Here is a 26,880-nt window from a genome sequence, read left to right as displayed (position 1 = left end):
TACAGAGTCCATTTATACAGAGGAAAGGGTGGAAGCACAGATGAGTGGCACTGCTTTAAACTCAACATAAAGAATCACTAAGAGAATCTCATGTAGAAGAACAAAAGTTCATTGTTAGTACCTGTCAAAAGTATTTCACTTTAGCCTCTATTACATTTCTGCAATCCAAACCTAGAGGTTTTCACCTTCTGCTCCCACACAAATCCTTCCTAGACACACAGACACAATGCTTTTGAAGAGTAAGTTTTGGCTTTGCTAGAATGTCCAGCTGCAAAAAAAATAATGAATGCAACCCATCCTGCAGACAAACTGCTGACAAAAATTCAACTGGCCCAAGGCTACAAACCAACAGAAAATGACTGAAGTGGTTTATCCCTAATTATATCAAGCAACTAGAGTAAACAAAACTCTCTCCTCTTACATCACCTTGGGGCTGCTCAATATGCAGGCAAAGAAATGTTCACTCGAGGGGAAATACAGCCCACAGTATGCTCCAGCAACACTTCAGTGCTTATTTCAAACTGCTTCAACAAGCACTCCAGAGCTTTTTACTAACCTGCTAATCAAAACCAGACATGAAAAGCCAATCTGCAGCTGTCAAACCACTAATCAGGTAGATTTAGGGATCAAGCTCAGTACCGAATCAGGACTGAACGTTAAATTACATAATGGCCAAAGCTTTTCAATCTCTGCGTGTCTGCAAATGACCATACGGATGTTACTGCCCAACAGAAACCTCCCCAGGGACTTTCAGACTGAAAAGGATTATTCTTATACAAGAAATAGTCCTAAATTGTACCATTAAGCTATCAAGAAATAGGTATTTGCTCTAGGAATGGGTAGCAGGATACTGGGCACCATTTGTGGCAATTCCTGCCGAGGCAAGGTTGAACAAAGAAGCCTTCGTTGCACTACTAAAATTCAACTGTTGCTGTAAAACTGGCACCAGGGAGTTAAAAAAGAAGAATCCAATCTTTCTGTTCCATTATGCACAAAGAGAAGCTGGAACAGAGGAGCTGTCAGGCTGTATTGGATCGCAGCAGGGATGACCAAGCCATACAAGAGGCAGGCAGGAATGGCTTTCTGAAATTTTCTTCTAGGCCTCTCCTGTAAAAGTTGCAGTGCAGGAGACATTTAGAAGAAGATCAGCAAAGAACAACCTTTGAAACACAGAGCTTCAGAGCTAACCAATACTTGTCCAAAAGCCCTGATCTGTCTGTGCACTCCCCTCGTGGCCCTTACCTCCATGGCTTCCTGTGCTATGTCTGGCATGCTGGACTGGGGAACGAGCTGGACGAGGCCTGTAATCAGCTCAGCCGTGCTGCCTTGGGTCTCAGGCCCTTGCTTCCTGGGATTCTGAAGAGCAAAGAGGAAAGCAAATTCAAGTTGTAACACTTTTTAATGACTGACCACGTTACTGACCCTCACAGCAGTGCCCCTGTAACCAATCCAGGTGGATTTCTGGATCTTTAAGAGAATAGTGAGGCTTTTTTTTAAATGCATACCATCAAAGTGTTTTAATTCTGTCAAAGTTCAGTTAAACAATAAACAGGCCTGAGAAAATGGAAGCTCTCAGGCTGCATTTCTCTTTCCAGTCATTGAAACCATGACTAATTTCCCCTATGCCACTTACTTTAATTTACTTCTTGTTCTGTTCCACTCTCCTCCTCCAGAGTTACAGAGCTCTGTGCTCCCTTTCATTCTCTTACTCTGGTTCTGCAAAATTCCTTGCAGCTTCTTTTGCTTTTTCCTTTGGAAGCACAGAAGCTTCATCACCAGAGAAAAGAATGAGGAGGGAATTATCCTAGAAGGCAGGTTTATATTTTTCATTTCCATTCATTCAGTAGCTTCCCAGGGAAATTCTCCAGGAAATGAACAGCACGATCTGATTCTGTGATTCTGTCATTCCATATACTTACACACAGCAGAAGCTTTGGATCAGCATGGATCAGCTTCACCAGGGACAACAGCAAGAACTTGTAGCTTCTGGTTTCCAAATCAGTAGGTTTCTCTTTAAATTTAAGGCTTGTCATTTTCTCCTTAAATGTAAGACTCTGATGGAAGGAAAAAAAATCAGAGTCATTGTCAGTAAGGCAGTCTACACAGTAGCTACAATTAAACATCTTATGCAGTGTATTGCTTTTAGTGTTTGTAACTCAATGGTAAGTTTCAAAGTACATAAAATCCACTCAAGCACAGTCACATAGCCTTCTACTTTAACATTCCTTGTCACACACACAGAAGCTATCTATCTCTTTATTCTACCTTTAAAGCCTCCTTAAGAATTAAGTGAGCTGCATGTGGACACAGGAAAAGATTTCTGCTCAAGACAAGTTGTAGCAAAAGAAAAATAGATAAAAGAGCCCCAAAGAATTTACAGGGATTTGCTCTGGTCTCAGAAAGAAATAGTAAGAAATGTTTGCAGGTAAGCTTGAACACGTGAGAGAGCAGGGACCTTGTTCCCAAAAATCAAACTATTCACTGGATTTTCTGTCAGGATCACAGTCCAGATGATGCCTTTTTCATCTCTACAGCCTCTGAAAAGGAGAACCTTTAGGTTTTCCCAATATATAAAGAGCATTGCTTAAATAAAATACAAAACCCCCTAACATTCTGGCTTCATCTGAGAAGCAATGAAGCTCTCCTGTAGCAGTTAACCTCCTTATGGGAAATGGAGGATGTTTTAAGGTGTGTATTGAGCTCACATAAGGTGTTCTGATTTGGACTCCAGTGTGAACTATATCATCTTCTACTTCTGCTGCTCACACCACAGAATCCAGGTCACAGTATGACCACATAAAAGGCATCTGGTCAAGGAACTGATACCAGACTGGAGGTAACTAATTCTGTGCTCAGCCTCAGTTTGCTCCATACAGTTAAAGGAATTCTGAGAAGAGGCACATGGCAAAAGAAGCTGATTTAGACTGGATCTTAGGAAGATGAGGCTGGTGAGACTCTGGAATAGGCAACCCAGGGAGGTGGTGGATGCCTCTTCTCTGGGAGTGTTCAAGGCCAGGCTGGATGAGGCCCTGAGCAGCTGAGTCTAGTTGAGAGGTGTCCCTGCCCGTGGAGGAGACGATCTCTGAGGTCCCTTCCCACCTGAGCCATTCTGTGACTCTGATTTGTTTCTGTGGAGTGATTTATTTACTTCACACAACCCAAACTAAAGACTGTCAACAAACAAAGACAGGGCCACAACTGCTCTCTGCAAATACATCAAGTGGATAAATGCTAGTTGGAAGCTAACAGACAACACTGGAACAAGAACACATGGGGGTAAGTCAGACATAAATTTAGGCTGGAAATTAGAAAAGGACCAGAGAGGGGAAATTCTGGAAGAGCATGATGGACAAGTAGGGGCAGAAAGAAAAGAACAGAACCAACAAAAAGCCTTCCCTTCTAGGGAAGGAGCTCAATGGGCTGTGACGGGGATCAGTGCCTTGCAATGGCCAAGAGCAGCTGAAGGTCTCCTCCAGTGCTGCTCCCTCAGGTCAAACATGCTGGCAGATGAGGTGAGGTGACTGCAGTGGTAACTATGCACAGAAAAGTCCGAGCAAGGAGAGGCTTTTCTGCGGTAGTTACGAGGGGTCATACTTACAGCAACAGAGGCCCACTGCCATGCAAAACAGTGACTGGTTGGCATCTGACCATGAGAGCGACAGCAGCCAATAAGAACAGAAAATAAGAAGCAGAAGACAAAGCACCACCAGTCAATGTCAGAGTTGCCATTCCCATACCCCTGCTATTTTCTCAACAGATTAAAATAGATACAGTTAAAAGCAAGTTAAACATCTTGTAGCTTTCAGCTAAAGGTACGTGGGTCATTTGCTTTCATTTGAGAAGCCCAAGAGGAATATTTTCATTTTAGGCCTTCAAAAACAACCAACAGAGTTCACTTGAGACAAATGGGAAGTGCAGACGAAAGGCAACGCAGCTGCACGTGAACTCCATGGCAAAGTTTGGTGAGCTACAAATCCGAACTTGCTCAGAGCTTTGTCCAAGACAACCAAGAATTCTTTTTTTTTTTTTACTTCACAATGCTTGAAAAATCTTTTACTTTGTTGCTGTCACCAAGACCAAACAGTCAACTTGCTCAACAGAAAGTGAGCAAGACAAGTGAAGAGACACCGAGTCCGATCATGGTCAAAGCATTGCAGTTCTCAGAAGTTACCTTCACATCACCAATGCTTTTTGCTTTTCAGTCTAAAGAAGAAGGGACACATTACCTAGCTATTCACACAGCAAGAAAGCTTAAAATGAACAGTTAGCCACAGAGGACAGTTACAGAAGAAATACTTCAGTGTTGGCAGTTTAAAAGCAGCATGGAAACCGAGAAACATACATCACTCACTGACTACAAACGGTCAACACGGCAGAACCTGCAAGGGCTACAGAGCATGCACGGCTCTCTGTTGCTTTTTTGGATTGCAATGTTCTTCCCCCCTCTAGTTTCCAGTCTAAAGTTAATGAATAAAAAAGCTGGGATGGAATGGAGACACAGGAGAAACAGGAGGTGTGTGTTTGAGGAGCTTCTTCTGAAGCCTTACCGGAGTCATGCGGATGGCTGGGTGAGCCCCGCAGCCCTGGATGGCTTTGTGCAGGGTCTCGCTGAACATGCTGCGCAGCTCCATGGAGTGGCAGTAAACTGCATCAATCTTGGGCCACCAATCCAGTGCCGACTGCAAGGCAAGCACAGAAACACCCAGGCACTCAGCTGCTAACACACCAGGTAGCTGAGGGTTTATTTCAGACCCATCTGAGTTACAACAGTTGTGTCAGAACCAACCAGGAGTGTTTTGCGTGGCATTATCGATATGCTGGCTCTGCATTCTCAGCACAAAACTCCTAACATATCAACAAGCTGTAACAGAATCACACAATCATTTAGGTTGGAAAAGACCTCTAGGATTCATAGATTCATAGAATGGTTTGGGTTGGAAGGGACTTTAAAGATCACCCAGTGCCACTCCCCGTGCCAGGGGCAGGGACACCTCTCAACTAGATTCTGCTGCTCCAGGCCTCATCCAGCCTGGCCTTGAACACCTCCAGGAAGGAGGCACCCACAGCCTCCCTGGGCAACCTGTTCCAGTGTTCCCTCCACCCACACTGTACAGAATTTCTTGCTAATACCCAGTTTAAATCTCTCCTCCCCAAGCTTCAATCCATTCCCTCTCATCCTATCCCTACAAACCCTTGTAAAAAGTCCCCTCCCAGCTTTCTCATAGCCCCCTTCAGATACTGGAAGGCTGCTCTAAGATCTCCCTAGATCATCAAGTCCCACCACTAACCCTGCTCTACCAAGTCCACCACTAAACCATATCCCCAGGGACCACACCTGCAAGGCTTTTAAACACACCCAGGGCTGGTGACTCAGCCACCTCCAACAGGAGCACCACTGGGAATCCAGCTAGTGGACAGTGTGCACAAAGATTTGTATTTCCTTCCTGATGAGTAAGCAACTCTTGTGGCAGGAACACAGGCAAGAAGAGTTGATCTGCTGTTCCAATTGTATTTACTAAGCAGATATTGATCTGAACAGAAGCCACAGATTGCTGGGCTGATTAAATACTTTCAGAACTCACATTTGTGATTATTCGGTGGAGCGAATTTACCAGCACATAATGAAATGTTGATGGGGAATTCTGTGCCAGGCAGATCTACAGTAAAAACAAACAAACAAAACATAAAGCACACTTAGGAACATCTCTGTCTTTGCCATCTCTCTTATCACACTGAATAACATACCAGAGCCTTTTTATTAAATCAGCAAAGCTGTCAAGTCTAAACACAAGAAAAGTCTGATCAGCTAAGACCAGGCCTATAAAAATCATGCAGGGATTTATTACTAAGGGATATTTCTACAGGGGGATTTATTATGAGCTTCCAGCTACTGTTAGCACATCTTTTATAACTCACAGGTCATCAATAGCATGTGGGGAACGACTTACCCATAAGCAATGTTCTCACCTTGAAGTGTTGGTTATTGTGAGGGTTTATGCGGAAGCAGGAAACTAAGCAGTCAATCATAAGGTCAACATCTGCATTTTGATTGCCTCTTGAAAAAGGTTTGCTTGGATTAAACAGCAAATTCTACACATGGCAAAAAATACAAATACATAAATCAGACTCCAAGCATACCCTTGTCTGCTTGCCACTGAAAAACACTGCAGTAGTTAATGAAGGAGGAATTCAAAGCTTATTGCAGTGCTTTCAAATCCCAATTTCTCCATTGCAATTAGAAAAGAGGGACTTTTACCTTAAGATCTACTACCATGGACTGCACCAGAAGGAAAATGACAGAGTTATCTTCCCAGTTGATGTAGGTAGATGCTTTGCACAGTTTCACACAAGCAATAGCAGCACTTTCGGTCAGCTGTCTGCTCCCACCGTGGCCTGCAAGAGCCTTCCTGAGATTGTCCAGGAACAGTTTCTGCAGAATTCAGATCAGGAAGAGTCATATTTAGAACTATGGTAATCTGTGATCAGGGATTTTTAGATCCCTCAATATCAAAAGTCAAATAACATTGCAATTTCTGAACAGAAATCATGGATACTGGGATTGCAAAAACCAGCTGGATGCAGCACTCTGGAGAAACACTGTGTCTGTAAGACATCCATTCTGAATGAGCTAGGGCAATCAGAATGGCACAAGAGAGATGGTTGGTCACCCTTAGCCAGCAGCCACATCCAGTTCAGCACTTGCCACAGGTAATGCAGCTGTGGAGCACGGAGCACACACCCCAGAATGGAGTAACACAGCCAGCCAGAAGCAGTGCCAGGTTTGGTGCTGCTGGCAGAGGCAGCAGAGATCACAACCCTGGGATTCACATCTCCAAGTTCTGGGAGAAGACTGTTGGGGACATGCTGTCTGTATGAATTATTGAGAGTGAAAGATCACATGCTCAGTGAGAACCCCATGCTGCTGGCAGGCTGCAGCCAGCCGGTGCACAGTGGTTGAGGAGATGTCTCCAAAGCAGCACCGCCAAGGGCTGAGTGCTGGATCAAAGCTGGACTGAGCTAGATGGGGTAGTTGGTACAGGCAGAGCAAGAGCTCTCTCCCAGCCCAAAGGCAAGCCGGCAAGATCAGCAGCACTGAGGAAGCTCAGCCATGGTGTCCACTTGCAGAAAGGCCACATCCTCCTCTGCACTTGCTGCAAAGGATGCATCGGCTCAGACCGAGCTGCCCCAAGAGCATGCAGCTGTCCAGGCTCTAGCTGCAGGCAGTGCCACAGCCTCCCTCTGGAAGCAGCTGGAATCAGGGCCAATGGCTGTGGGAGATGGCAGTAGGTGGACTATTTGCACAGCCTGGTGGTAGAGCTGAGAATGGAAGTGGATAGGCTAAGGAAAATGAGGGAGCTGGATAAAGAGACACGTGGAACCAGGCTGTGAGCTCCCTGAGAGGGAGCAGGGACAACAGTCACTACAAAAACCTCAGAATCAAAGGAATCCAGCAGCTAGGGTCCCTCTGGAAATCAAAAGCAGAATTCAGATACCTTCCACCTCTTACCTTGTTCATTTTTGTTTCCTCTACCACATCCTTTGCTATATCTTGGATTATCTCTGGGCACAGGACCAGGAGGATGATTTGCAGCGGCCAGACTGCTGCCTTACGTTTTGTGCTTTCAGCAAAGCCATCCACTAAGTCAAACAACTTCTCAGCACAATCTGCATAAAACAGAACCCCAAGTTCAATACTCATTTTCAGGATGGAAAAGGTAAAGAAGAGGTATTAAAGAGGGCACAGACAGCTCCACCTACACAGAGAAAAGTTCTGTTGTACACGTGAGGGGAATGCTACCGGGGATAAGATGGTCTCGACCCGGTTAAAGGCATGGTTGACCTGAAGAATATAAATTCTCCTCTCTTTGCCTACAGACAAATACAGGTGATGCTATCCTTAAGTTTTCCTCCTGTATAAAGATGCAAAATACATATTTAAATAGCTACCATCTTTGGGGTTTTATTTCTCTGTGCTGCAAACCACAAAATGCAGCAGGAGAGAAGAGAGGGAGCAACACATCCTTGCCTGCCCTGACTAAGGCTGACAGAGATTTGTTTCTTGTTTGCAGGCTGGACAAGAAGCCAAGAGGACACAGAATGCAGGTGAAATGGGGGGTGTCTGAGAAAGCAGCTTTTGAACACTTTGTTGTTATGCCTTACCAGCCATATCAGTCTGTGGGGTTTGATAGAGCTTTGTGAATTCATCAGGATAGTTTTCCACCCAGTTCCAAAAGGCCTGCAGATAATGCAAAACATCTTTACATGCCAGAGCTTGAAAGGATTGTTTCTGAGTTATGCATTCAAATCTAAAGAGATTTTGCATTTCCTTCTAATTGCAAAACATTGAGTGCACAGGGATTCACCAACTTCTATTGTACAGTAAATTACTGAATTGCAACTATCCCCATGTTTGAGTAAGTCTGCAAATAAGCAATGGAACAGAAGATAAAATATTCAGATAGTTACCTTTTCAAGACTGTTGATAACAGCTAACTGAGCTACTTTCTTAAGGGCTTTGAACTTGAATACAGTCTCTGCAAAGGTAAAACATTTCTGCATTTAGAAAACAAACCTGGATCTGAACAGCAACACAGATTAGAAAAGACATTCCAAGTGAAAAGCAATTTTGAAACAAATGTCTTTATGCTACTTCAGTATTTTTCACTATTTTTGGCAAATCTCTGGCTGTTTGGAGCACAAGCCAGCAAGAAGCTATCAGCAGCACTGTGTCATTCCTAGCTAGCCGTGTTCAAACACAGAGATTTCAAACCATACCTTGCAGGAGTCGCTTTAGCTTGGAACAATCCACACTGATGTACTGCAAAAGCTCAATATCATGGACATCAGCATTATCTTCTGAGCAAACAGTCAGCTCCTGCAACCTGAAAACATGCAAAGGAAGCTCACTGTGGATCAGGTGATGTCAGGCAGGTATGAACACAGTCCTGTGATCCCATACATCTGATTGGCAGGGGAACATCATCTGGTCTCACTCAATTCAATCTCCTCAGACAACCAGGTTCAGAAAATGAAAGCTGCATCTTGCATGATGATTAAGAGTTAATATTAAGTCTTACTCCATGGGGCTAGAAATATCAATGATGAGTCCTACCAGACACCAACACCATCTGGTGCTGCTCTGTTTACACCCAAGATTGGCCTACATCCGCTACACTGCAGCACTAATCTTGTCATCTTCTCAGCTAAATGTTCAATTCATGGAGCCAGGACACCTTCAGACTACTGCTCCTTAGCAGCAAGCCTTGCCCCAGCTAATTCTTCCAAGAGTAAAGCAGTGCCTGATGGGGCTCAGTATCACTGCAGTGAGCTGTAACCACTCTTTGGCAGTTCCCTGTTTTCTGGCCTGAAGTAAGAGGGTGAAGCTCAATCACATCAGTTTCAACACACTGCAATCTCTTCACACTTTTGTATTAGATGATTTGCTAAGCATCTCATCAGATACTAAGCCACTAATGGCTAAATCATATGTTCCCACAAATGAAGGGCTGCCATGCCTTGTTCCAAAGCTACAGATGTCTTTTAGACGTGGAATGTGATTTCTAGTACTACACACAAAAGCAGTTCTACATTTCTTCCACACCAGGGAAACTTAACAGCCCTCTCTGGGAATGGGAAGGTCCCCACTGCTGTGCTTTTCGTGCCAAAAATCCCCCAGCTGCTGTGGAAGGCCCAGAAATATGCCTCAACAGGAAGCACAGGTCAAAAGATCAGCAATGCTAACTGTCGGCAAGCTGACCCCTGTGGAGATCAGCAACAACTGGTCAAATGTTTAACTGTTTCTGGACAAGGACCCTGAGGTGAAACAGGTTGGGGGAAAAGCAGCTCAGACGGATGGGAAGAAGGGCTTTGGAGCTTGACAACTAAACCTTGCTACAGACACACAAACAAATATAGATCCATGGATGAGATTCAAAGACTGTCAAAAAACTTCAACTGAAAAAAAACTCCTTCCTATAAAAGGAGCAGAAGAAATTGTCTGCAGCCCCACAAGCAACAAAACACAAGCGAGCTCCTGAGCAAAAACCACATCCTCCATGCCAGCTGCCAAGCCTATGCTCTTGAAACACAAGTTATTAAAGGCTCTGGAAAGGTTTGGAAAAGAGCTTTTACATTTCAAACTACTAAATAATTCTGGACTTCTCTCTATAATGCAAAGATTCACCACAATGTTGGGGAGGAACTGGGTTTACAGACCAAGGAATATATATATACACACAGCATTGCTTCAATTCAGTTGGCACATTCATCGCTATGTGACCACGGAAGGCTGCCCAAGCTCCCCTTCTAATCAATCAAGGATGATGCCAGCTGTAGCATTGTGTGATATGAGCTAAGCTACTTCCAGAACTCCCAGAAAATATCCAAGTATATCAGTAATACAAAGCTTAATGCACAAGTCCACTGGCCTGGCAAATGCTGACACATCAGAAGTATCTGGAACAAGGCAAAAAGAGCAAAGAATAGATGGAAACTTTGGACCTCTGGCTTTGATCATTCAGGACAGCAGGAAAGAGTTATTTTTACAGTAGATGTGCTGTGAAACTCAGAAGACAAAAAGGTCTTTTCCAACAACTAACAAACAGTTCAGCTGCTCTGTCCCCTTCAGGCATAAGATGGTTTTAACATAAAAGCCTTCAAGCAGAAAAAAGTAGGGAGGCTTGGGGCTGCAACTGAGCTGCAGACAAGCAGAAATTCTGCCTTCTAAATCCTTAAGTAAATGGATGCAGCCCATCACCTTCAGCATCCTTCTTTTCCCAAAGCACCTTGCCCTCACAAGAACTTATTCAACTTATTCAGCAGAGTTACCTTTACTTTCACCCTACAACAGCATCTGTACTTAGAAAAGCAGATAAAAAAAAAGCAATAAGTGCAGCTCACAGAAAACATGCTGGCAATACCCTAGAAGGGATGTGAAATGGGGTCATTCTGGAACCTGAAACTCAAGGAAAAGTTTGAAAGGTAGAGGGAGTTTCACTTGAGAGCTATCATGTGAAATAGCTTTCAGAGAACGTTCCTGAAATGAGACAGACTGGAACCACAGAATTGTCAGGGTTGGAAGGGACCTCAAGGATCACCTAGTTCCAACCCCCCTGCCAGGGGCAGGGACACCTCACACTACAGCAGGTTGCTCACAGCCACATCCAACCTGGCCTTAAAAACCTCCAGGCAGGAGGCTTCCATCACCTTCCTGGGCAACCTGTGCCAGTGTCTCACCACCCTCATGGGGAAGAACTTCTAAGTTCTAATCTAAATCTTCCTTCCTCTAGCTTGGATCCACTCTCCCCAGTCCTGTCACTACCTGACACCCTAAAAAGTTCCTCCCCAGCTTTCTTGCAGGCCCCCTTTAGATACTGGAAGGACACAATAATGTCTCCTGGGAGTCTTCTCTTCTCCAGACTGAACAGCCCCAACTCTCTCAGCCTGTCCTCATTGGAGGGGAGCTCCAGCCCCCTGCTCACCCTTGTGGCCCTGCTCTGGGCACGTTCCAGCCATTTGTGCAGATGCTGCAGACAGCAGCACGCAGTAGCTCTAACAGCCCAAGGCAGGCCACCGAGCAACACAGTATCACAGTATCACAGTAACTAAGGTTGGAAGAGACCCCAAGGATCATCAAGTCCAACACATACCTGGTGGAGATGCGGCTGAAGACGGCGTTGAAGTTGTTGCAGCTCAGGGAGAAGAGGACCCCAGAGGCGGAGCTGCGCAGCTCGGCCGCGTGCTGGTTGCCCTCGCGGTAGGTGTGGATGAAGTGGCAGATCTCCGGCAGCAGCTGTTTCACCAGCATGGTCTCGTCTAGTCGCATGGTATCCTTGGGTTGCTAGAGAGAGACACTCAGCATTTCAGGAAGTTCAGGTTTGGGGGGGCAAAAAACCACCACAATGAAGCATTTGCCACCAGCAGGCACAGGACCTGAACCTGAACTTCTAATCCTGCCTGCAGTCGACGCAGCGAAGTCTCCTTTCCATCTGAACAATAGCCCAGACCGTTCAAACCTCCTCACATTTTCAGTCTCCAAAACATGTAGGGCACCAAACTGATCAAGGCCATCAAGCATCCAGCAAAATATCAAACTAGGTTTTGGAGTCAAAACCATTTCTGTTTTCATGACTGCACCCTGCTGACCTGTGTGAAGTATGGGCAGCAGAGCATTAACCACATCGGCTCTGAGTGGAAGCTCAGAGGGCAAAGACCCAGCCTTACTTCTCTTTTGGGTAGCAGCAAATACTGTATATCAAAAAATGAACCCAGAGCAGAGGTGCTCCTCTGGCTCTTGCCTGAGATTGCTCTCCCTGAGTCAAAAAAAGGCTTCACCTCCCTGCAAAAGAAAACTCTGATTTTTGCCAGTTTGCACAGCCTGAGACATAAGGAAACTATTTACAGAAGAATTCAAAGTGCAACTTTGCTCTAGTAAGAGCAAGCTTTAACAGAAGGGTCTGCATTAAAGCTTTCTAAAATCCTACCAATGAATTTACCATAGGGAATTGGGAAGTTTCAGAGACTCCCACTTAGTTGACCTGAGTCCTGTTGCCATGAGAACTTGATGAAACATTGAGCAAGAACTGCGAGCACGAAATCCGCCTGAAGATAGCCCAGAACACAACGCTCTTTGTATAGAACTTTGGCTCAGTCTCATTCAACATATACTGGCTCAACTTGCCTCCATTTGAATTGACAAAGCAAGGAGCATTCAGCACTTTTTCAGCAGTTTTAGCTGTTCAAATATCATAACCCAGCAGGAAAAAAGCCCTCGCCACCTTTCAGACGATATGTGTGTCAGGAGTGTTTTTAGACCGCTAATTTCTGAAGTTAAACCAGGTTGGGTTTGATTCACCGCAAAGACACAAAGAGAGACCAAAAGAACAAAAAGAGGTCTTTAGCTCAGCTGTAAAAGCTGAAAATCGTTCTGGAAAATGTATTTACCTGGATCTTTAGGGAACTGAGAAGAATCCACAATTATTCAGCCTGATTGAGCACTGTGACACAAGATACGCTGCCTGACAAATCGAACGGCAAGAAGGTCGTTACCTTACCGAGAAAGAGCCCTCCAAAACTCTTGCAGGGGGAACAGCAAAGAGCTGAGGTGATTTCATGACATTCATCCAGGAACACAGCTTTAAAAATAAACCCCCTCCTTTCTCCTGGAAGGAATAAAGCACTGCAAGCTGTGCTCACAGGGAAGTTTGGCTTTGCAATCACACAGCTCAGCACAGTAAGTTGTACAACCAGCTACATCCCCAAGGTAACGGCAGACTGCCTCCCGGCACAGCTCCGACTGGAAAGCTCAGGCCGGGACTCCCAGTGGAAGTTTGGCTGTGGTTAACTAATGCAATCTAGGAAACACCTGCAAAAGTAATCTCCAGAACAGTGATAGTAAGGTTTCTGCATACAAGCACTTGAAAAATTTGTTTCAGCAAACCAAAGTTTTAAGCAAACTGAGCAGCAGCAAACTGCAATACTCATTCTGACTGCTGCTCTGACCACGATTTACCACCCCGCCACTTTTCCTCTTTCAGCTGTGGGATGAAGATGTTTTAATGCATCTATTCAAAAAAGCACTGAGCAAACTATGCCACAGGCATTCAAAGCTTATAAAAATCTAGTGGAGTTTCACAACCACATCCAATTCTTCCTCTGGCTTTGTGTCTTCCCTTCCTCGAGCTCACACACGCCTCTGAGTGGAGGTGTCCGGTTGTCTGCAGTCTTTTTTAAACAAATTGTTAAAGAAAACTCCTGAGCTGTAACTCCACAACTTAGCTGAGGAGTGGGAAGGGCAAATTCAAAAGTTTACTTAAATCTAATTAGCTAAAACAAAAAACCCACATTGATTTTAAGCCAGAAAAAAGCACCCCCCAGATGCTTAATTTAGCAATTAGATCAATGTTACATTACAGAAGTTTTAGTGGGGTTTTAGGTGGCATTAATCCTGCTTTGCTCCAAATCAGATGAGTTTCAACTTCAGTACCAGCAATGACAGATATACAAGCATTTGACTTGAACTCTCCAGTTCATTTGATTCCAACTTAGCAACTGCTGATGCCAGCCTACTCACCCCTGCCAGGCATTTTTCCAGTGTATCCAAGATAATCAGCTGAGATAGGTACAAATTCTTTTCAGCAGTTTCTCCAAATATTCTCTAGAAGCAGAAAGGAAATGGATTCGTCTGAGACACCAAAACGTGGCTTGCAATGCACTGAAGCAAGGTAGCAAAGCAGCACAACGAGCTGTGGCTCCTTTACTCCTCTGGGTTTGAGTTGAGAAATGCCAAACTGAGTCTGCAATGGCAAATCTAACAAACAGCAACCACAGGGTAAGGCTGGAGGTAGGCTGCAGCCCCTTACCTCCCTCGGGCCTGGAATTGATTCAGAAGTGAAGGTGAAACCTTTTCAGAAACTATTTTGGTATCAATTACTGCTGACTCTTTTCCCCTCATGCATTTCATTGCCAACATCTTAACAGAACTCATCTTACAACAAATCCATAGCTTATGGAGAGTGTTGCAAAATTTAGCACAGACCACAGGAAGAAACAGATGAGACCCTCCAAGAAGATGCCACACTTCAGATACAGGATGGAGGCAGAATTCCACAGAGTGTTTAAGCTAGCACCCGATTTCACTGCCAACCATAGGGACTAGTTCCAGCAATATTAAGACAGCAAAATAAAGGAGAAGAGATTTAGCCAAGAATACATTGGTTCCACTGCCTACAGATGGAACACAGGCAGAAGCTGTATTTTAAACCATAGCAGAGGTCAGCTCAGCTAAGTCTAAGTTTCAGCAGGGTGCAAGCCCTCAAGTCACTTTCCTGACCCAAGCCCACTGTAACAGTCTGTTGGTCTGGTTTGTTTCAGCTACAGAAATCCCTCCAAACTGTTGCCAATTCAGAGAATAGCTCATTCCACGAAACAAAAACATTAAGTCCTGGTCCTCAGTGCAAAGGATTTGCTGTGGAAGTTTCTAGCTAGGTCTTTCCTCTCAAAATCTCTGCTATCTCAGCTAAAAACTTCTCACTGTGGAGTTTTCTCCTTTCTGAGACAACCTCACACATCAACACATTCCTGCATGCCTGGGCAGTGGAGTTACAATAAATTCTCTCTCACAGGTAGCTTTCAGCAGTGTCAGATCTCTAGCAGTAGTGCAACTTCTTTTTTGATTGTATCAATCCTTTGTAGCCTTTTAGTGCAACCTCTTCTCTGAGTGTATCAATCCTCTGTGGTGTTCTAACAGACCCCTACGCGGCTGCCACGCTTCTCATTCATTTCCCTAACTGCCTAGGACGGAATCCCTTTGGAGCTGAGAGTCTGTAGTACCATTAGGAGACCAAAGATTGTTTTCCAAGATCATTCTGACACAGTTCTGACTGAATTTCATCTGTCTGTTAATACATTCACAGAGATATATCCATATTATATACACACAACTGCTAACACATCCAAACAGCCTGAGTTACAAACCCTTTCACCTTCTTTTTCCCCTTCTTCCTTTCCCTAAATGATTCCTGGCAGATCCTGCTCTGGCAGGACAGATGAAGGGAAAAAGAAAACCCACCAAAAGCTGCTGTTCAGTATCTCCTTTGCCCTGCTGTACCAACCCTGTGTGCCAGCACTGCTGGCCCGGGCCACTGAAGCACCTCTCCACGCGATGGCGACAAGCAGTGTGTTCCACTGCCCAGAGACCTGATACAGTGCCAGGCACCTTCATGTACCCAGTCCTCAGCCAGCCACATCCCTTCCCACCTGCAGACCCTTCCCATGACTAACAGGAGATTCCCCTTTAGCCTTCTCTGCCATAACTATCTCAGCACCTTCATACACAACGCAGCTCGGTGCTGTGGGTGAACCTCAGCGCATCAGGATGAAGAGAAAGAAAGTGACAATGGCAAGCAACAATTTGGCTCCGCTTCAAGTGACAGCTTGGATAACATGAATAAACAGCAACCACTTGGGGGAAAAAAAGAAAAACAGCAGCCAACAATCCAAACTGAGGCAAACTCACCATGTTATTAACATTTTTTAAGATGTTAGTGAGGCCACTGATGACCAGGGAGAACTTGTACTTGGAAATGTTGATGAGACATTCCTTGTTGTGCTCTGTGCTGACTTTGGTGTGGGTGTTCTGCTGGCCAGCCTTTATGGGAAGCTACAAAAAGAGAGAATTGTTAAGAGCCTTTTTACACAGGAATTTACATAGAATCAGAGAATGGCTTAGGCTGGAAGGGACCTCAGAGATCATCTACTCCAGCCTCCCCACCATGGGCAGGGACACCATTCAGCTGCTCAAGGTCTCATCCAACCTGGCCTTGAACACCCCAGGGGGGAAGCAGCCACAGCCTCCCTGGGCAACCTACTCCAGAATCTCACCTGCCTCTTGCTGAAGAATCTCTTCCTCAGCTCTAGCCTAACCCTGCTCTCCCTCAGCTTCAAACCATTCCCCCTTGTCCTGTCTCTAGACACCCTCATGAGAAGTCCCTCTGCAGACTTCCTGGAGGATCACTTCAGACACTGGAGGGCAGGTCCCCCTGGAGTCTTCTCTTCTCCAGGCAAAACAGCCCTAGCTCCCTCAGCCTGAGCTCATAGCAGAGGTGCTCCAGCCCTTGGACCACCTTTAAAAATGGGTTAAAAATTATTGAGACTCCAGAAACAGCCTTGGAAAACACTCTCCAAGAGCCAACTACAAACACATTATTTCATTCTCCCTCTGGCCACCTATTAGTGATCTGTAACCCGAAATACTGAAGTTCAGCTATTCCTCTTTCTGAACTGAAACTAAACCTCTATTTTGTGATCCACTTTCTACAAACCAAATGTCAAAGCAATCAAAAGGAGCAGAAAAATAAGAGGGAATTCTGAGAAGAGGAGTTGCTTTATTTCAAAATTTGGCTCATTAAATACCAAAAATCTTCATAAGGTTAATACCTGCAAGAAAAAACAACACCCTGCATCTTGAAACCTGGGGGAAGGCAAAATCACAGCACCACACAAAGCAGGTGAGCTGGAAGGTGGTAGCAGTGGTTCCATGAGGACAGACCTGGCCAACAGGTACAACCCAGTACCAGAGCAACCACCAGCAGCAGCCTCCATGGGCCCCCCCAAACACACCCCACCACGAGCCAGGTGCTGAAGTCTCAGCCTCAAACACACTTCAAGCCAAGGAGAACTTGTGAGCCCCACATCACCCATCCTTGCCCAGCACCCACCAGTGATCCAGCCTGGAAATGCATCTTTGCCAGGGAAGATAAACTCAGAGTGACTGCACAGAACTGAAATGTGAACCTTGGGCACTTCCTCTCACGCTGTACCCAAAATCTTCAAGGGTCACAACCAAGTCCCTTCCCAAGCACACAACCCCCTGGCCCTGCATGCTCCTGGCTGCCCTTGGCTCGGTGCGAATCCTCATGCAGGGTGAAGAGAGACTCCCTGGGAGGATTTGTGGGAACAAAAAGAGAGTCAGCATTGTCCCCTCTTTTTATAACTCACATGTGCCACTCATATTTTAAAGCACAGCCTAGGAATTTATCTATAGAAACTTTAATTGTTACAGGCTTTAACTAGTGCTGACTGCAGCTCTCAAACAGGGACTCAGAAAGGCACTGACAGCTCCAGGTAATGCCACAGACTAGAGGGTTTGGCCTGGAGAAGGGATCTTAAACCAAGAAAAGAAAAAAAGTAATTGAAGAGAGGTGAAAAGAAGGATGCCATGGAATCTGCTGCACAGCTGCAAGTGCTAAAAGAGCAACCTTCCAGTCTGGGGCCTCTGTGGACCCAGTGAGGGTACTCTGCGCTGTCACCCAGTCGCAGTGCTGTCAGCAGCCACAGACATCTCTGCCAACCACTTCCTATTACTGTCTCTGTTGATAAAAGTTTAAAGGCCCAGATTTAAAATGCTGGATGAATTCTATTAGAGAACTCCAAATTTGGAACCTTTTTTTCTTTCCCCATCAGCTTTGACTGCATCATTAAGTGCAGTCTGCTGAGCACTGACATCTTCCATTTGTAGGGAACTGGGCCTCTTTAATATTCTCTCAGTCTTTATGCCCAAGGGTAATTTCCTCTCCATACAAACTGTGGGGTGGGTTTTAAGTATCAGTTCTTTTGGTACCACAGAGTAGGATCACAGTGGAAATTGGCTGTTTGCTAAGAGAAGGTTAACTCAGAGGCATAACTGAGCTGCCATGGCAGCATCATCCCAAGGACCCGAGAGCCTTAGATGGGTCCATGAGGAATCCCTGCTCTCCATTCAGACAGTGGCTGGGGGACATTGGCACCCAGGGGACCACACTAAGGGACAACCCTTCCATAAGATCTGATGCTTTTTGTCTGGACAAGCTCCCACAGCAGCAAAGTCCACAGGACAACAAAGGTAACTTCCACTTCTGCAAGCATTTGGGCTGTGATGCTTTACAGCAGCACAGTGTGAGGGGCACGGCTCAAGGGTGCCCTGGCAGCGCTGGGTTAGTGGTTGGACTTGATGACCTTGGAGGTCTTTTCCAACCAGAACCATTCTATGATGCCATGTGCCCATCTCAGAACTGGGAAAGGCAGAAGAAGGCATCTGTGGCTCCAGCCCTGTTTGCACTGTGGGTGTTGTTCTGCCACTACATTTTCAGAAGTCACCAGCAGAAGACAGAAACATTCCATGAAACATTCCACCATTACTAGGGCTTTTTATTTGAGTTTTCAAGTCTCTGTGCTGACAACAGCAGAAAAAGCTCAATCCCACTGAGTGAGAAAACACTTCAGAAGTGCCTCTCAAAGAAACTGTCACAGATCTAGTTCTGTATGCTTCCATGCTACAGAAACATCCTATTACACGCTTCTGGAGCTTCCTGCCACAACAGCCACTGCAACAAGGTCACCTAGAAGGAAAAGTGCTTTTCATATTGCCATTTAAAATAGGAAACTATATAAAAAGGAAATATTACCACTGTTGTTTTGTTGCTGGGTTGCTTTTTTCATATTTCTCAGCTATTTCCTTTGTGTATTCTGACATGCTGAAACATTTTATGTCCCCTAACAGAATGAGGGCCAGTGCTGAGTGACCAAGAAGAAAGTATTTAACTTCTAGACAAATGCCCATCAAGCTAAAGATTGTAAGGAAAAAAAAAAGAGGAATTTAAAGAGAATTTACTTTCATTGCCTTGATTTCATTCCAGGAAAAGACTGACACAAATGCTGTCCTGCATAGCTCTTATCTGAGTGAGAAACAGAAGTTCAAGCACAAAGCTTAACTATAACTGGAGCTTCAAACTGTCAACACAACAGAACGGGTTGGGTTGGAAGGGACCCCAAAGATCATCCAGTTCCAATCCCCCTGCCATGGGCAGGGGCATCTCCCACTAGACCAGGCTGCTCAAGGCCTCATCCAGCCTGGCTCTGAACATTTCCAGGGTTGGAGCCCCCACTTCTCTGGGCAACTTTAGTGCCTCAGCAACCCCAGGGTGAAGAATTTCTTCCTAATGCCTCCTCTAAATCCAGCTTCCTCCAGTTTGAAGCCATCACCCCTCATCCTGCCACTCCTGGAAAACTGTACCTGAACCCCCCCCACTTTAGCAAAGGGATGCTCCCTAGTCCAGTTCAGCTCTTTTCTCCACCAAAATATGAAGCAACAGTCAAGAGCCTCATAACTACATTGGTGCACATCCAGCCACACTGAGGGATGCTGCTGTGCACCTTCTCTCCTTGACCCAGTTTGGCTTTGTCTCATTCAGATGTCAAATGAGCTACAGAGGACAGCAAGCAATGGCATCTTTGGCCACAATCTGCCTCAGCAGCAGACAAAGACAAAACAGGTAATCAAACCTGGAACCTTTCCAACCATGCAGTTTTAAGTCTTTGAAGATCAATTTAAAACCAACACTGCTGCAAAAGGCAAGGAAAAGCCATTAAGTGGCTGAGCCTGGCAGTTGCAGCAATGCAGACTCAAGAGCCAGGGTATCCTGAAGTGGGGATACAATGCAGCTTGTGTCTGACAGGATTTTATATAGGTTACACTAAAAAACAGAGGAAAAATCAGTATTTTGGAGAAGTTAACTAGAAGCTGGCCCTGTGACCACACATGTAGTCACCCACACTGCTGAGTTCAGGAAGGAAGGCTCATCAAATCATCCGGATGCTTCTGAGCAGCTCATTAATGGACTCAGGTAACATCTGTTGCACCTGGGCCATTCCAAGATCTGTTCTTTAGGACACCATCTGTGCACAGTGCAGCACTTTGTTTGGGGATACATTACACACACTGAGTTAGAAACATGGGATCAGAGCTGCCTCAGGTTTATGTCAGAGAAGGATGAAATAGCTCACTCTGTGCTTGAGAGCAGTGTGACAGACACTCTGACTTGGTTCTTAGCTCCTGGAAGCCAGTGGTGGAAAAAAGTTCCACCCTCTGCACAGCCCAGCCTTACCTCCCAGCAACAACCACCACTGCACCTGGGGAGCACAGCTAGGACTCAGCAAAACACTTCCAAATACTTCTTACCACTACCACTGATTTCTTAACAAGCCAAGATGAAAAGCAGCAATGAAAAACACAGAGCTGCTAGTTGCAGGCAGTGCCTGTTCAGGTCTCTGATACTCTCCAGATTTCAAATGCTGCAGAGAGAACCAACAGGAGGAGGAGGGAATATTTGCTTTCATTTCAAGCAAGACTGAAACTTTCCTACTGCCTTTCAGGGCTTTTCTTAACAAAAGCTTTCTTAATTGAAAGCCATCAGAGCTCAGAAACTACAAATGGGGAGCCCAAACCTTAATCCCCATCCCCAAGGCCTTCTTTCTTTAAAGCACCCCATAACCACTGAAGCTGCCACAAGTTTATATAGGATTAATACCTTTTATTAGATCTGAGGGTTTGAAACCTGCCCAGATTTAAATGCTTCAGGCAGTGAGGCTTCTCTGGCTGTGATTAGAATTATTTCACTACTGGATCAGCCTTCCCATGATTTCAGCTTGTGACACTTAAAAATACTATAAAAACACAGTACTTAACATTGCAACTCAGTATTTCCATAGGAAAAGGGGAGGGGGGGGGAAGAGATAATTTTATTTTATGAAGAGCTGATTATGTCTGCAAGTACAGAGAGCTCTACTAAAACACAGAGCAGCCTCCCTGTGCTACTGCAGCCTCATCCTGTCCTGAGCTCTGCAAGTTTTGCACACACAGTGACCAGTCCCACACACTAAATCACTCAAGGGGTTTGGTGTGTGCTCTGTAAATGTGACCTGCCCTCACAGGCACCAGCAACAGCTTCCTTCTGCACCAGCTGAAGCCTTCACACAGTCTGAGAGGTGGCTGGAAGCAGGGCTGCAGGCTCAGGAGTGAGCTGTGAAGAGCTGAGTGTGGCCAGCCCCTGGTTAATCCATGACACTGCTCACCAAGCATGTCAGGCCCCCAGAACTGCACAGACAAGAGCAGATTTTGGTTAAAGCAGCATTTACAGCAACAACCAAGAGCAGACAAGAACAGATTGCTTTGCCCTGATTTTTCTTGTTTTCAGTACAGATTAGCATTCTCCCAGCTTCTTGTTTCCTCTGCCTTAAAATGAATTCAAGCACTTAGCACATGAATGAGAAGCCTGTCTACATCTATGCATTTGGGGGGAATACAACTACATTTTCCTACTTTGTAAATGAAGGAAGAAGCCTTGAAAAATTTTGCCTTCACCCACACAGAATTAAGAAAAAAACAAAGCCCTAAACAATCCCCAAGAAACTCAAGCTGCCCTTCCCTGTTCAGACATCCTGACGATACAAGTGGTGGCTCCCTCGGTGCTGAAACCAAGAGGACACAGTATGCAGCATACTCCAAAAGGCATTCCCACCACTAACCAAAGTGCTTCATGTTCTGATGGAATGTGAAGCTGGAGCAGGAATGAGCAGTCTGAGAGGTAAGAAGGAGATAACTTCAGAACCACCTAACTCCACAAAGGTAAGGAGCTGCAAGCAGCACCTAAATATCCCCATCCACTGGCAGTGTGGCTAGTTAGTAGTGATGGTGTCACAACAAGCTGCTGTTGGGATGCTCAGCTAAGAACAGTTCACCTTTCCACCCTGAGGATCACTGCCAGGCCAGGCAGGGCAGAGGAAATGGTGCATGAAAAGCAGACAACAAAACAAAGAACTTCAAGTTGAAAGGAGTGAGAGAGCAAAGTTCTCCCAAAGAGCAGAGATGAATGTCTCTGCCTGGCTTCACTGCTTCACTCACTCGAGGCTGCAGTACCAAAAATGACAAATTGCTCTGGTTAAACCAGAACAGGCAATAAACTGATCAAAACATCATCACTAGCATCTGCCACACACCCTGCCTGCAACAGCCAGCACCTGACTGGACGTGCATTACTCCTGCAACCCCAACAACTTAACATCTCCAAAGCCAGAACAGATTTCTGCCTGTCAAGAGAGGATTCCCCTCACACACCTATCTGTAATTATCCCAGAAGATGGGATAGGAAACTCTTTCTGTTCAAAAAGCTGAAGTTCTTAACTCCTAACAGATGTTGGCAAAGCCCAGTTCCACAACATACATAACAAAGCAGGCGAGGAAGCCTAGGGCCTTTTAACACCAGTGCACAAAGCAACATTTTCTGCATTATTGGGAGCATAATCAGGACCATGCTTGTTAAGCTTATGGAAAAAATGATCTATGACTCAAGATAAGGAGGGGGGGAATAAGTTAACCATGCAAATATGCCCAAAATGTATTGGGAAAAGCGGCATCATTTTCATGTCAAAAGACAAAGTCTGATATTCTCCTTTTCTACATAAACTTCATTCACTGCAGCTTTACCATGGATGTGAAAAAGGAACAGCTCACTGTCACTGAGCCAGGGCAGAGCCTTCTGCGGGGGGCTGGCAGCCAAGCACCACTGCGAGGGATGGGGGTAAGGCAGGTGATCAAAACTCAATCTGTAGAAACAGGTCCTGATAGATGTTACCCTGAACAGGCTCTCAGGGAGCTGTGTCCTGTGTGACTGACACAAAGGCTGTGCTCACAAAATGAAGCAGCCAGCACAGAACCTGATCATTCAGCCTCAACTGAGCACACATGGACACGTCAAGGGAAGCATCTTGGGAGTGAAACTGCAGAGTCTAAGCACTAAGCTTAGCCCCACTGCCAGAGTCATGCCACCTAATCCCAGTAAGCAGTTTCTGCATGTGGATCAGAGAAACGCAGTCTAAGGCAAACAAATCCCTCTTCTTTCCATTCACAAAATCCTTCTCCAAGCTCCTAGCACTGACTTTTGTAAAGAGAAGTCAGTGCCTAGCAGTACAACAGCACTGGCTAGAAACCCTCTTCATCCCACACAAGTGTGCTCCCAGTGCAGGGCTGAGATGTCAGCCTGACATCCCCCGTTATGCTCCGGGGATCAAGGTGGAATTGCCTCAGCAGTTCCAAGCAGCCCTCCTTAAGCTGGTTCTTGAGGCTTTAGCTCCTTTCTGATGCACAAGAGGATGTCAAGCGAGGCTGTCATTTCACGGGAATGTCTAGGGAAAGCAAACACACTTTTGGCAGAGGTGGGGGAGCAGCAGCTAAGAGGAACCGGGCATCTCTGCCCTCCCTGCACGGAGCCGATGGCTACGCCACTGCACCTGGAGCAGCCTGGCACCGGGGAGGCCGCTCCGCCACCCAGACCCAGAAGCCCCTTCCAGACGTCGGTGGGATGCCCCAGGTTGGCTGGGAGGGGTAAGAGCCGGCGGGCAGCACCCGGCCCCACCCAGCCACCCTGCCCAGCACAATGGGCGCAGCGAGCCGCCGCCCCCCGGCCGGGGCTGAGCGGGGACCGCCGCCGAGCCGGGCGCCGGGGGGGACCCCGCTCGCTCGGCCCCCAGGAAACCGGCGGTAAGGGGAGAAGGCAGGAGGCAGCGCTCCCACCCGCCGCCTCCGCCCCGGGCAGCGAGGCAGCCTCGGCCGCTGCTCGCCCCCTCCCCGCCCGCAGCAGCCCGCGCCTGCAGCCCCCGGCCCCGCAGAGGCCCCTCGGCTCCGGCAGCAGCCGGCCCCAGCCCTGCCCGCGCCGCCGCTGCTCCTCCGCCGGTCCCGGCCCTGCGCGGCGGGGGCCGCCCCTCCTTACGGCCGCCCCCGCTACCTGCTCATCGAAGCGGTTCACCACGGCCTGCACCCACTCCACCGGCTTGTGGGCCGCCATGTCCCCCCCGGCCTGCCCGGCCAGGGAGGGGGGCGGATCCCCGCAGGGAGGGCGGCAGGAGAGGCGCCGGGCGAGGGGAGGGTCTCCGTATCCCTGGCGCGCTCCGGGGCCCTCAGCTCCCCGCAGCCATCAGCGCCCAGGGCCCGCCATGACACCACACCGGAAGCGGGAGCCCAGGCCGCCCCCGCCCGCCCGAGCAGCAGCGCCGCGGCCACCGCGCCAGGGGGAGCGCCGAGACAGGCGGCGGAGCCTCGGGCTGCGGCTGCGCGGCGGCGGGGCCGGGCGGGGGGCGGAGAGGGGCCGCGGCACATGCGCTGCCTGCGGGGGGCGGCGCGCCGAGTGTGCCAGTGCCGGGTCCGTACCGGCAGCCGGGCCCTGCCGGCGCTGTCTTTGTGTTTTCCCGTCCCCTCCTCCGTGCTCAGAGCGTGCAGGAAGGGAGCCCCGCAGGCACGGCACTGATCTGCCCTGCCCTGCCGGCTGCCCTGCCCTGCCTCGAGGGGTGCTGTCTCCGGTTGCCGAGAGACGGGGAGAGCAGCTGGGCCTTGGGCTGGCACTTCTCCCCGGGCAGACCCCGGAGCGGAGCCCGGCAGGCGCCTGCCTCTGCCCGCATCGACCGCTTGTGCCCCTTCTCCCGGGAACACCGGCAGTGGCAGCGTGAGCGCCGCTCGTACGGGCGGTGCCAGGAGCTGGCTGGAGGAACAGGGCTGGAGGCTGCGTCCTGATGGTGAGCTCCGGGTTGCGGTGCGGAGCGGGGGCCCTGCAGAAGGAGCTGCTGGCCTCGGGCAGTGCCAGCGAGGGCCTGGCCTGGTGCTTCGTCTCCCCTCTCACAAAGAAAATAAAGACACATGAGGCTGCACACGAGAAAAGCGGCAAGGGGCAGCGTCCCTTTGGCACTCCTGTCTGTAAATATTTACCGGTGCTCACCCTGCAGAGCCAGGGAAAGAGAGCGGGGCAAAATTCCCTCCACGTTTAAAAGTACCGAATCATTGTAAGCTGCTCCTCAAAACAGAAGGTTGCTTTAAAAGTCTTCCTTGAAATTCTTTATTCAAGGAAACATTGTGAGCCAAATTTCTACCCTTTGACCACAGATTAGCAGGGAGCGTTTCACCTCTCCAAACCTGTGTGTCGGTCTAAAGGTAGGGTTTTGCATGATGATTTTCCCCTTCTCCTGGCAGAAAGATGAGGCTGGTGGAAGATCCTGACTTGATTCCAGCTGCAGTGTCCATTTCAAAGCTAGTGGGCTTGACAGATTAGCTGTGATTTTGTGATTATACCCAGACTGGAATGTATGGCTGTGCTTTACCCTTTTAATTATATATATATTAAAGTGATTCTTTTTGCAAATCCATTTATTTCAGCCTAACAGCTTCTGTTACATCTGAAAGCTTTGCTGCAGGACTCCAGCAGTAACTAAAAATACACAAGGTAGCACACACAAATTCTTCCCCAGCCTGGTTACAGAGTACCCAGCCAAGTGTTTACTCTTGGTGACTCACAAAAGTAGCGTACGTGGACAACAGGACAAATAAACATCCACTTCCAGTTCCCTTCTTGGGGACGGTAATTTGTTTCTCTTCTGGGTAGGCAGGAGCACAAAACGATGTCCTTTCATGCTAGAGTGGAGGTAAAATTCTGACAGCATAAATAGAAGTGCAACCCTGAGGTAAGAGCTCTTGAATGCAGGATTTGAAATTGCCAAAAGCATAGTGAAGAAGGGGAGAACAAATGGACTTCCTCCTGCTCCTGCACTCGGCAGGGCCCTGGGTTTGACTTGGAGACTCTTGCTGTCGTCACGGCACACATGAATTACTGGTAGCAGCATGGAATATGTTCTGAGGTCACTTTCCCTGTAAATTATGAGCAGTGAAATTCCTGGAATTCAGGTTTACAGAAGGAGCAATTCCCTTGCACTGTAGCAACAAACTCAGGGACTTGGTTCACAGCAAGGGGCAGATGTCTTATGAAAAGATGAAAATTGATTGCAAATATTGAAGGAGAGAAAAAGAAATCCAATGAATAGTTTCAGGAATCAATAGTGGCTTTGCCTGTGCAGGGCTTGTGGGAGTGTCCTTCAGGAAAGGCAAAAGCCTTCTGGTTTAGACAGACTGAAGTCTGATACTGGGCTGTTAAGTGCCCTGGATTCTGCCTTCCCCATTTGCTGAGCACACCGAAGTAGCTGTGGTGCAAAGGCTATTGAGTCCTCTGCCCTGCAGTGCTTCAGAATGGTCAGCAGTAATATGGCTCCAAAAGAGCTAAAAAACTCAGTGTTGCCTTATGTTCTAGAGAGCACTTCTTACATACTGCTTATTTATGCCTGTACCCAAACCAAGCCTTTGTGATGTGTGCACAGAATTGATTAACTAACCAGATCCTCACCCAGCTGGGTGCAGAATGGCCCCTGGGGCCTTTTCCAGTCAGAGTTGTGTGTCTGAGCACAAAGAAAAGCTCCACCAAGAACCACAGCAGCAGCAGGGCTGTTGACATCACCATAGCATCTCACAGGCTTGTCTCACTCCCCCCAACACTGCCCTTGAACAGGTAAATGGTTACTTCCAGCTCTGGAGCTAGGGATCTGTCCTCCAGGCCTTCCAGCTCTGCCTAGAAGGGGTCTCACCCCGTGAAATGTCACCCTTCAAGCCAGTCTAAATCTGCCTGAGGTCACAGGCTCTGCCAGCGCTGCCTTGGCTGGAGGTGGGATGGCTGCCTGCCCCTGGCCAGCACCTGC

At 47.2% G+C, this 26,880-nt stretch overlaps 1 protein-coding gene across 2 annotated transcripts in view; it reads right to left on the bottom strand.

Annotated features, from left to right (window-relative positions):
- NF1 (neurofibromin 1) overlaps positions 1-24,346 on the bottom strand; it is a 91,760-nt gene extending 67,414 nt beyond the window's left edge. For both annotated transcript variants that reach the window (XM_054166373.1, XM_054166374.1), the window contains exons 1-14: positions 24,096-24,346; positions 16,016-16,159; positions 14,072-14,155; positions 11,649-11,839; positions 8,776-8,882; positions 8,467-8,534; positions 8,161-8,236; positions 7,508-7,665; positions 6,257-6,430; positions 5,968-6,090; positions 5,583-5,657; positions 4,548-4,679; positions 1,920-2,054; positions 1,243-1,356 (exon numbers count right to left, since the gene is read on the bottom strand). In XM_054166373.1, coding sequence (XP_054022348.1) covers positions 1,243-1,356; positions 1,920-2,054; positions 4,548-4,679; positions 5,583-5,657; positions 5,968-6,090; positions 6,257-6,430; positions 7,508-7,665; positions 8,161-8,236; positions 8,467-8,534; positions 8,776-8,882; positions 11,649-11,839; positions 14,072-14,155; positions 16,016-16,159; positions 24,096-24,155 — 1,641 coding nt within the window. In that variant the 5' untranslated portion in view covers positions 24,156-24,346. The remainder of the gene's footprint in view (positions 1-1,242; positions 1,357-1,919; positions 2,055-4,547; positions 4,680-5,582; positions 5,658-5,967; positions 6,091-6,256; positions 6,431-7,507; positions 7,666-8,160; positions 8,237-8,466; positions 8,535-8,775; positions 8,883-11,648; positions 11,840-14,071; positions 14,156-16,015; positions 16,160-24,095) is intronic.
- Positions 24,347-26,880: the final 2,534 nt, after the last annotated feature.

The sequence above is a fragment of the Dryobates pubescens genome, chromosome 13 (assembly GCF_014839835.1).
Source record: "Dryobates pubescens isolate bDryPub1 chromosome 13, bDryPub1.pri, whole genome shotgun sequence".
Lineage (NCBI taxonomy): Eukaryota > Metazoa > Chordata > Aves > Piciformes > Picidae > Dryobates > Dryobates pubescens.
The sequence above is the reverse complement of the archived record's forward strand: the minus strand, read 5'-3'. Positions and strand labels throughout refer to the sequence as shown.